This window comes from Aristolochia californica, unplaced genomic scaffold, assembly GCF_029961685.1.
Source record: "Aristolochia californica isolate CCGP_79_NKW_82.1479 unplaced genomic scaffold, dmAriCali1.0.hap1 SCAF_13, whole genome shotgun sequence".
Classification (NCBI taxonomy): domain Eukaryota; kingdom Viridiplantae; phylum Streptophyta; class Magnoliopsida; order Piperales; family Aristolochiaceae; genus Aristolochia; species Aristolochia californica.
Genome location: NW_027181804.1, coordinates 23,493,829 through 23,505,010, shown reverse-complemented (window position 1 = coordinate 23,505,010; position 11,182 = coordinate 23,493,829). Strand labels below are relative to the sequence as shown.

The 11,182-nt window shown below is 40.6% G+C and overlaps 1 protein-coding gene across 1 annotated transcript; it reads right to left on the bottom strand.

Moving 5' to 3' along the window:
• Nucleotides 1–5,656: 5,656 nt before the first annotated feature.
• On the bottom strand, nucleotides 5,657–7,209 carry LOC137948345 (inositol-tetrakisphosphate 1-kinase 1). The gene is made up of 2 exons (XM_068794410.1): nucleotides 7,120–7,209; nucleotides 5,657–6,987 (listed from the first exon to the last, which is right to left on the bottom strand). Exon 2 carries the CDS (start codon nucleotides 6,938–6,940, stop codon nucleotides 5,936–5,938), a length of 1,005 nt encoding a protein of 334 aa, XP_068650511.1. The 5' UTR covers nucleotides 6,941–6,987; nucleotides 7,120–7,209; the 3' UTR covers nucleotides 5,657–5,935.
• Between the last annotated feature and the right edge of the window lie 3,973 nt (nucleotides 7,210–11,182).

The window sequence follows — 11,182 nt, the reverse complement described above, 5'->3', positions numbered from 1 at the left end:
AATAACCAAACACAAACATCCATGCACCACCTTTGTATCAACTACATGCACATTTCCCACAACTCCTCCCAATTGTCCAAGATTGGCTGGACCAAGATCTGGCCTCAAGCTCATCAAGTACTTGCTCAACTTAGTACATTAGCCTCTCTCAGCAAGTTGGGAGCTTGAAGAAAAAATCTTACAAGGATTCCCCTGTCAGAGTGGTTCCATCTACTCTTGTAGGCGGTAGCTTTCCGCACCTAATTGATCGGTCTGTTGGGTTGCATTGGCTAGCCGTTATCATGGTATCAGAGTTGGGCACGCCACGTCCCACATTCAAATCCCATGAGAGGCGGTAGAGAATAGGTGAGGTGGGTGTCAGAGTAGTTCTGTCCACTCTTGTAGGCGGTAGCTTTCCACACCTAACAGATCGGTCTGTTGGTTTGTACTGGCTAACCACTGTTATGGTACCAGAGCTGGGCATGTCACGTCCCACGTTCAAATCCCGTGAGAGGCGGTCAAGAATGGGCGGTGGGTGTCAGAGTGGTTATGTCCACTCTTGTAGGCGGTAACTTTTCACACCTAACAGATCGGTCTATTGGGTTAAATTGGCTAACCGCTATCATCCCCAGCACCTCAACCTTGAGGGCAAGGTTCATCTTTTATGAGGATGGAATTAGATACCAAGTTTTATGTGAAACTATGTGTATCCTAAGGAAGGGTACAAATTGTAATTTGACAGATTTATTTTTAGAAAGTCTTAGGGGCACCATCTTAAGGGTAAAAATAGCAATTTTATTTTAATTTCTAGAAATCTAGGGGGTGCAACTTTGTGGAGGGTAATTCCCTCTTTTTCTTATTTGAAACATCAAAAAGATAGCCAAAAAAGAGTCCCATGAAAGAAAGTCATGATTAGGGAACAATTATTTTCCTATTAGGATTTGTAATTTCCTATTTTATGTAATTTCTAAAGTTAGAAGAGTTAGAGTTTTAGAGTCATATTGTAGTTGTTATTTAAGTCATAGTTAAATTAGAAATTTCTTATTTTGAATTTTAATTGAAAAGCTACATATAGAAAGAGTTAGGTTGGCAAATTAATCAATTGCCCAAAGTCCTTATTTCATTTTGATTTCTAATTTCTCTCTCTCTCTCTCTCTATCTCTCTCACTCTCTCTTCTCTCTCTCTCTCTCTTTCATTTTTAACCTCTATTATTCTTTAATTCCTTCTTGTAATTTTTTTAATTAAAAAAAGTAGGACTTAAAAGGTTTCTATCATCAACCCATGTGAGTTATTGTCATTTAGAAGGGTCCAACATCTATCTTGCCAAGGTAGCACACCTGAACAGCATGGTGAAGATGGTCGCAGACTCTGTTGATGCAGATGGGGGTGGCTGATGAGCTTCCAGGATTGATCGATCTGTTGGTGACCTTTCATCATGAGTTTGAGGAACTGAAAGGGCTATGCCTCCCCATAGCCATGGCCACAGCAATGCCACTACATCATGAGCCATGTCGCTCGGTGTACGACCCCAGTGGTATGTTGATTCCTAGAAGGCCAAGATCAAGAAAATAGTGAAAGAGATGTAGATGATGGACATCATTTATCCAGATTCCATATTCTTTATTGCTTCTATTCGATCTATATAGACTACTAGGAAGTCAACAAGAACACAGCGAAGGACAAACTCTCAATTCCAATAGTTGATCAAGACCTATGGGATATATTATGACTTTCTAATAATGCCTTTTTTTATTTCCTGAATCTCTCTTTTCCACGCACATACAAAGTAATTCAGCCCTATTCCCAAAAAGTTTGTACTCATTTTTACAGTTATATTTCTAACAATTTGGAATCAACTTTAATATGAGAATATTACTCTGCTCCAACTGTAAGTTGCCCTGGGTTTCTCCACGCGAATGTCCGGCTCTTGCTGAATTTTCACGAGGGGTTGAAAGGTGGCGTGAAAAGGTACGGGGCCATTGTTCAAAGGGTTATCACCGTCGAGCTGAGCCCGAATTTACCTATGTTCAAATTTACCTATGTTCGAGTTGAGTTTGATTTAAATATTTCGAACTCAAGCTCGAGCCAAGCCTAGCCTTAAACCTAAAATTGTTATTGAACTCGAGCCCAATAATTTTAACCAAACTCCAACATACATTGAAAATTTTTCAAAAAATATAAATTACATAAATTGTATATAAAATTATGTATACATTTTACATAAAATTGGACATGATCTCTACATAAAATTAGGCATAACCTCGACTTAAAATTATGCATTAAGGTGGCAACGAATTGAACTGAACCCGAACTTTCCTATGTTCGAACTGAGTCTGATTTAAATATTTCAAACTTGAGCTCAACCTGACCCTAGCCTCAAACCTAATAATTTTAACCGAGCTCTAGCCGAGTTCGAGCTTTAACCTATATTTAATACTCTACATAAAATATATGTCCAATAAATTATATATAAAATTATGCATACATTTTATTAAAAAAATGATAGGGGAGGTTCAGGATTGAATCTTGATAATGGATTTGAATCTGGCCATAAATTTACTATGGCCTCCTTAGTGCCCCTAGTTGAAAATTTATATTCTAGGAAAAACTAAAAAAAATTTTCCTATGATACATTTTCAAAAAAAAAAAAAACTTTTAAATAAAATCTTATTACTATTAATGACTTACTAGAAAATTACAATAAATATTTTAAAATTTTCTTAGGAAAATTAAATGGACCATTTTATTGCCTCTTCTAGGGAAATAAATAAAAATTTATAATTAATCTAATATATTACTATACTTATAGATAAATTTTTAATCAAATAAAATATTAAACGCAAAATTGCTATAAAAATTACCTCATACTAAAAGTATTACAGTATCAACTATCAAATACTTATTCAAAAATTTTCTATACAGTTTTCAAAGGAAAATCTTACTTAAAAATTATATGATTTTTTAATAAAAACTTCCAATTAGAAAAATATTTCAAAAAAATACGAGACACTAATAGTCCCTAGAAACGTATTTCTACTAAAAATATTTTTTCAACATTTATTAAAAAAAACCACTAATAGTCCCTAGAATTTTTTTTATTTTTTTTTCTCTTGTTTATGATCTCGCCCATGCGAATTCTTCTTCGGGGGAGTCCTCTGGTTTCTATCGAGGATGAGGAACGACGCGGAGGGAAAAGCTTCCAACGACGCCGACGAGGAACTTTCGTCGAGGATAACGGTTGCGACAGAGGCTGCGGAGCAGGCGGCGGCGACGACGGAAGTGACGGCGATAGAAGCGACAGCGACAAAAACAAGGGGGAAGAAATCGAGCGGCAGCCAAAGAATCGGCAACGACGAAAAGGCAGAAGGCAGCTGTCGACAACGACAGAGGCGGCCACAACAGCGAACGGGAGGGGCTTGGCCGTGACGAGGGGAGGAAGAATCCCCCCCCCCGGATTTCGCTCCCGCTCCGCTCGACCCTCCAACTCTTGGTCTCACTCCCCAATCCAGACTTCCCCAAATACCCCAAATCCCGTGCCACTAGTTAAATTAACAAGCCAGCTCACGAGATTTCGAGCCGAACCTTGATTTGGTCGAATTCGGCTCGTTAATTTAAACGAGCCGATCCCTGATCCCGAACATGGCTTGAAATCAAACCGAGCCAAACTTGAGCCGCTCACGAGCCAGCTCGGTTCAAAACCACCCTAGTAACCGGAAATATGAACATCATTGCCAACCAGGTTGCACCAACTTTGGTGTCGGCAGAGGTATGGCGATCTAAACATTTCAATGCTTGCCACTAACCAATATATGCGTATTTTTTGTCCCTAGCTCGAATAGTGGAGGCATTTGTGAACATCCTAAGACAGGCACCAAATCAATGTCCCAATCACTATGCAGCCAAGATTACCATTTCAGGCCCGATATGGTTGGGCAACGCCAACCATGGCAACCTACATTTGCTCAAATAAGTTAGCGCCTGTCCTTTACTGAAACTTGTCACGATGTGCTTCAAGTGAAGCTCGATGATTCTCAACCCCAAAAGATGTGGGTCAAACACCTTATAGTATTCCTAGCCATCAATGCTGATATTTTACACACGACATGGAAAACAGCATCATTAAGACGCAGAGAATTGGGAAAAACCCTCGCGACTTTTCCCTTGATTGCTATACTTTGTAAAACATTGCAAACGAAGGATCACTTTTGACTTCTTGTGTTTATGTCATTTGAAAGAAAACACCAAAATACAGCGAAAGAAGATTTAAACATCCAAGAACCGAAGCAGAAAGATTACCCAAAGGTCCCACCACATTTCCTACGTGTGTCATCTTCACTTAAACTACAAAGAAGAAGATCAATCTAAATCCATGTTAAGATGGAAATCAGTTTGGAGGAAGAAAGACTCACCACCTATTTATGACTGTAGTTTGGTGTGTATTTCTGAACAGCAACCCACTCATTCCTGTGCTTATGCATATATATATATATATGAGAAAATTCATGTGCCATATGGTCCCAACAATTGCTTGTAATTGCTTGTACCAACCAAAGCTTTCTTTCCTCCACATTCCTCTGGTTTTAGTGCAACCCCGGTCACTCCACATTTCCTAGCTTATATTCTGAAGTTATGCTGCCCTATTCTTTTGCATCTTTACAATTTAGATTCCATATTATCATTTAGAAAAGAAACTGGACCCCCCACCTCCCTGAATATCATTCCTATCACAAGCAGCAGCACCTGAGCAATGCCATGCTGTACAAACCAACCTAACTCCATGAAATATTGCACTTTAATTACTTGAGTCAGTCCCCACAACTCTGGTTCCATTGGTCATGTGGCAGGCTCCAGGTTGCCAGTTTGTTTGCCAGTAGACTGGTTCCCTCACCAGAGAGCTCGTTCAAGCACCCTTCAAGTCCTCCTAAGTTAACACCAGATGCTACAAGCCCATATAATCAGTCTAACTAAAATTGCAATCCCCAACTAAAATCCTAAGAATCTACAAAAACCTAAGAAACTTAGTTCTTCATAAAGCAATAGCATCAGTATCAGCATTAAAACAGAAGATCAACTTGGTTAGCTGCAACGAGGATAATGAGATGATAAATTCGCCCACATATATTTTAAAAAAAATACAAGATTATCTTTCTGAATTTGCAATTCACCTTCATAGGAAATTCTAAAACATAACTCTAGCATAACAAACTTGGTGTAGAAAATTAGTGAAGCACTTCACCAGATTTTCAAACTCTTAAACTAATCTGGATGGCAGACCTTCGTAATTGTGAGACCAAGTAACCTAAGGTAAAACAAGTAATTTGACCTAGTTTACAGAAAACCCACATATGATTACAGATAATTTTTTATATCTAAACTGAAAGAATACCCTGTTAAATATAAAAACAAAAGTAAAATATAGTTCAGCAGGAGACTTCAGTAGTTTAAGTTCCCCCTGTTTATAGAAGAATGATATTGATGGAAATAAAATGCACAAAACAAAATAAATTAAAAAAGCAACAATGCACATTGCGAAGGAAGATAACCATGGTAAGATTATAATCATGCAGTGAAAAATAAAGACATTAGAAAGATATACACATCAAGAACAACACAAAAATACAGCTAGGCAAAATTTTAAATGTGCTGCATTGAAGCTTTTTACTGAAACTTTTAGGTCAATGATAACCATCTTTTGCCACAATGGCATAATACACAAGATTAATGTGTTACTGGCCTCGCACACTAAATCAATGGCTTACAATTGTATTTTATACTAATGTGCATATCATGCCATGGAGGCAGAAAGGCATTCCTGATATCTCAGCAAAAAGCTTCAATGCTTTTCCATCCATATAATATTTTGGATGCTGTATTTATGTGTTACGAATCTTTTAAGTCTTTCTTCCAATATGCCAAATGACAACACCAAAACGTCAAAACATAATTCCCTCATTCTTAAAAACAATTGTTCTTCACAGGCTTTCTCGCCTCTGATTTGTCTTCCTCAGTTTTGGGGTTAACAATCCCCCAAAAGAAATCAGTTAAAACAGTCTCATACTCTGGCATTTTTGCATAGCCAGGGAAGTAGTTTATATCAATAACAAGATACCTGTTCCCGACCTTCACGTCACGAATCACATCAAAATTGAAGAGTTTAAGTCCCATGGCTCTGCCTAACCCTCGTGCAATGTCTGTGATGAAGCTAATAGGAGGCATCTCCACCTCTTCTACTTTCATACTTTCGTAGTAGTTCTCGTTCTTATCCTCACTTCGATCTTGCGTGGGAATATTTGAGACCTGGGAGAAAGATAAGGAAGCCTCGGTAGTACCCAACTTTTCCTCCGATATGTCTGGTAAAGATTTCCTAGTCACACATTTCACGTACTCCCCCACCACATAAACCTTGAAGATAACGCCGCCATGATTAATGAATTCTTGCAAGACTACAGGCGGTTTGAGCTTCAGAAGACCATCACGATTAAAAACCAGAGCCATTTTGTGAGACTTGGCGCTTCCGTCTGCCACCAGAGGCTTCGCGATCACAGGAAAATTCAATCCGTCCAAAGCAGTGGTGTCCGATAAAGCAGAGGAATCATAAATCACGATTTGCTTGGGAATTCCAAATGTGTCGGGCTTCTGTGGAACATGCAATTCGGTAACTACTTGTAGCATGGAAATTCGATTGTGAAGCCGTTCAATGGCGTTTGGCGGATCGATTATGCAGACAGCGGGGTTCTTCGAGGAGTACTCTTCCAATTGACTCTTCCATTCCGGTCCATATAATTTGTGGATAATGCAGTCGAAGGGACCCTGGTCGACCAACGGACGGGATAAATCGATGCGTATGAGATCGATACCTCGTTCTTTGGCAAGATTGATCAAAGAGTGCTGAATGAAGCTCTGCTGCTTCTTGGGAGCGAGGGCGTAACCTATTCCAAATCTTCTAGGAAGCTCCGACATCGTGTTTCTCGATCGTAAGATAAAATGAAACGTCAGTCAGCACAAACCTGAACCACAAATGCGAGCATTTTCCTCAGAAGAGCAAATCAAAAAAGACGAACACGCAGATAGGCAAGAGCAAATATGTTCACAAGAAGAAAAAAATACAAAAAAAACAAAACTACCGTCAGTACACGAACCAGAGAAACATGAGAAAACGCGCGAGGAAAAATTAGGGTTTGGGAATCTCTTTTTATTTTTCTCGTTTTCCTTTTCCAAGGAGCACCGGATGAGAGGCACAAAACCCAGTGAGTTAAGAAGCGCAGCAGTATTTATAACTGGGAAACCATGGTTAGGCATGCCAGTAACCGTGGTTAAACTCTAGCCATGCAGAAAGTGTGAAGCAGTTGCCATATTCTCGAGATCCCCACCAAGCTGGGCGATGCCGATTCGCGGCGCACCATCAAAATGCTAAAATGCTCACCCGAAAAGGAAAGAAATTTAAAGCTCGAAATGGACGGTCAGATGTGGATCGGATTATCAACCAGGAATTAGCAGGCGTCAACTGGGAGAGAAGCAACGTGGCTGGGTTTGACTTTGCGTCATTTGGACGAGAGTAACCGCGTAGGTGCGTGGTGCGTGTTTTTCTTTTTATACTAATCTATTCCATGTGAGACTACTTATTTTCGTCTGTCTCTCTACTAAACTCTCTCATCGTTGTCCCTCGCAGATTGCTTCCGAAATCTTTCATTGCAAATTGTTTCTACTGGGTAACTCTCTAATTGGCTCAGTATTATCCGACTGGGGCTATCCCATTCAGGATGGTTAGATCAGGAGGAATAAAAAATGATTAGATGAGGAGGAATCCATCTTCCAACCAACATTGTAGTATATTATATCCACTTAAAAATGAAGCTTTTCATTCCATCATCATTGCTTATTTTATTTAATTTTGCCCCGAAGTGATGGACCCTGTTAGACCGTAGATCGTAGATTATGGTATTCGCTGGAGACCAGAATTTGTTTAATTCGCATTCCATCCATTAAAAGAGGCTCATACATGACCTGTTACCTTTGGAACAAGAGCATCACTTGATATGTATTGGGAGATATGACAATAACTCTTTCCATCCGAAAAAAGAGGGGTGGGGTAGACTGTATCCCTCTCTCTCATCTATTTGTCAGCTTTTTTTTATTGCATAATAGTCACTTATATAATATATCTAAGTGAGATGTAACATGTAGCCCTTGATACTCACATTTTTAAAGGGGTTACGCTAATACGACCTGATATAAAGAGTATTGAAACTTAGGATTCTAGGATGTATAATCACGATAGAAGAGAATTAAGGGGTGAGAAGAAGAAGAAGAGTAATTGGAGAAAAAGTTTTAGGACGACAAGAGGAAGAATGATGAATTTAGAGAAAGAGGAGGAAGATTAGGGTAGTGGACTATCCAAAACCTCCCCCTTAAATTGTATTTATAGATATTAAAAATACTAATATTACAAGAATATTTTTCACCCTATTAAAAATGAATAAGAGATATAAATCATAAACTAATTACATCAGTGTCATTTTTATGAGATGATTCTTTATTTACCATTATGCCACCACTATGTGGGCCTGTGGACCTTCTCCTTGGTATGTGGATTTGGGCCTATCTTCCAACAAATAGCATAACCTATATGCCCCTCCTCAAATTTCGATATGGAATCAACCAATACCTGATTCACATTGTCAATAAATCCACGCTATTAAGAATGATAACAATACTTCTCTTCAAAAGTAAAAAATAAAAAATAAAAAGAGAGGAGAGGCTGCCTCCACTACTCTCTCTCTCTCTCTCTCTCTCTCTCTCTCTCTCTCTCTCTCTCTCTCTCTCTCTCTCTCTCTCTCTCATCAATTTCTCAACTTTTCCTATAATAATATCATGAATCAAGTGTATCAACTCACATGTCATTTTAACCCCTAATATACACATTTTTTAAGGGGGGTATGTTAATTTGACCTGATACAAGAGTATAACTTGTAACTCCCTCCTCAAATTCCAATGTTATCAGTCAATATCTCATACATATTACCGATATGTTGTTAGGCTCTCTAGCCATGGATCGAGTTACCCGGCGATCTCCTCTAGCTTCCAGATTGAATGACGAAGAAGGGAAGGATTTGGGGTTCTTGGAATGCCCAATGATGAAGGGACGTGAGCCTTTGAAGGAGCTCCAACCTTAGGCCTCTTTAGAGAGAGAACCTGATCTCATTTAGACTAATGATCAATGCTTGCTTTCATTCCATCACTTGACACCCTAAATAGGTCAAGGAAAACATCAAAGGTTCTATAATTACAATTAGACCCTTATGGAACTTCAAATTATAATTAAACCCCTAAGGTACTGAAATACAAGTTTACTCCATCTCTTCTCTTCTCCGGTTAGCCACTCTTGATGCTAAAGAGTCCATAACATCACCCCCCTCCTGAAGAAAGACCTTGTCCTCAAGCTCGAAAGTGGGGAATAGAGTCTGGAAGGACTCGAGTGTCTCCCAAGATGCTTCTATCAATTCCTTGTCTGTCCACCGAACCAGCACTTCCCAAGCGTTGTTAACTCGCCTGGCTTGAAGGATCTGAGCGGGCGTGGGCATGGACCTGCCATCTTTGAGAGGAGGCAGAGGGGTATGCAGCAGTAGTGAGTCTCCCTTGAACAGCTTGAGAAGGGAGACGTGGAAGACGTCATGGAGCTTGGCGTCTGGTGGTAGTTTCAAACGATACGCCACAGTGCCAATACGCTGCATGACCTGGAATGGCCCATAAACTTTTGGAGAAAGCTTATGGCGTTTGATGGCGGCAAGAGATAGTTGGCGGTATGGTTGAAGTTTGAGCCAAACAAATTCTCCAGGTGCAAAGGAAAGGGGACGATGTCCTTTGTCATAAGTATGCTTCATAGTTGCTTGTGAACGTTGTAACTGAAAGCGGACTTGCGCAAGCATTGCATCTCTGTCGGCTAATGCTTGGTCCAATGCCGCTACCCGAGAAGACCCCGGTTCATAAGAAAGTAGGCGCGGAGGTTCGCGTCCATAAACGACTCAAAAAGGGGTAGTACCCAGTGCGGTGTGGTATGAGGTATTATAACAATATTCCGCCCATGCTAACCAACGAACCCACTGTCGGGGCGTGTCCCCCACAAAGCACCGCAAATACATCGCCAATGTGCGGTTAACCACCTCTGTCTGGCCGTCTGTTTGAGGGTGGTGTGCTGAAGAAAAAGCTAACTTAGAGCCATGGAGCTTAAATAGTTCCCCCCCAAAATTTACTGGTGAAGATAGCATCACAGTCGCTGGTGATGGTCTCTGGAAGGCCATGGAGACGGACAATATTATCCATGAAGAGCTGAGCGACTTGTGTTGCTGTATACGGATAGCTGAGGGTCATAAAGTGGGCATATTTCGAGAACCGGTCTACCACAACAAGAATAACAGATTTCCCTGCAGAAGGAGGATGACCTTCGATAAAATCCATTGAGAGATCTGCCCATACCTGTGAAGGAAGTTGAAGTGGCTGGAGCAAGCCGGCGGGTTGTAAGGATTCAGACTTATTCCTCTGACAGACCTGGCATGCTGCAACATATTCAGCAATGACCCGCTTCATACCTCTCCAATGAAACTCCCGACTGAGGCGGAAGTATGTCTTCTGCTGGCCCTCATGTGTTCTATCATGAAAGGAGGCAATAATGGCAGGAAGGAGTACCGACGAAGGATGTAGATATATGCTTCCTTTATATAGAATGAGACCGTCCTGTAGTGTCCAGTTCTTGTCCTTGGAATGGTTTTCGATTTGAGCTTGTAATGCAAGGAGATCTGGATGATGGCTAGTATCCTGACGGATTGTGTCCAGCAAAGGGGACTTGGGGTGGCTCAGTGCGTGCAAGTGTGAATCCCCTAGTTCTCTGCGGGACAAGGCGTCTGCTGCCCGGTTGAGATAACCCGGTTTGTATTCCACCTGAAAATCGAATCTCATTAATTTGCTGAGCCAATGTTGTTGTGGGGATGTAGTAAGGCACTGCTCCAATAAGTATTTGAGGCTACAGTGGTCTGTCCGGATCACAAAAGGTCTGCCCCACAGATACGGCCTCCAATGTTGCACGACTTTGGCCAAACCGATGAGTTCCCTTTCATAAGTGGCTAACTTGTGATGGTGAGGAGCGAGATGGCGGCTGAAATAGGCAATGGGGTGACCCTGTTGCTGCAAGACGGCACCTATCCCTCC

Bases quoted from the DNA above. Each gene is read 5' to 3' on its own strand.
- LOC137948345 (XM_068794410.1), bottom strand. From the start codon at position 6,940: ATGTCGGAGCTTCCTAGAAGATTTGGAATAGGTTACGCCCTCGCTCCC.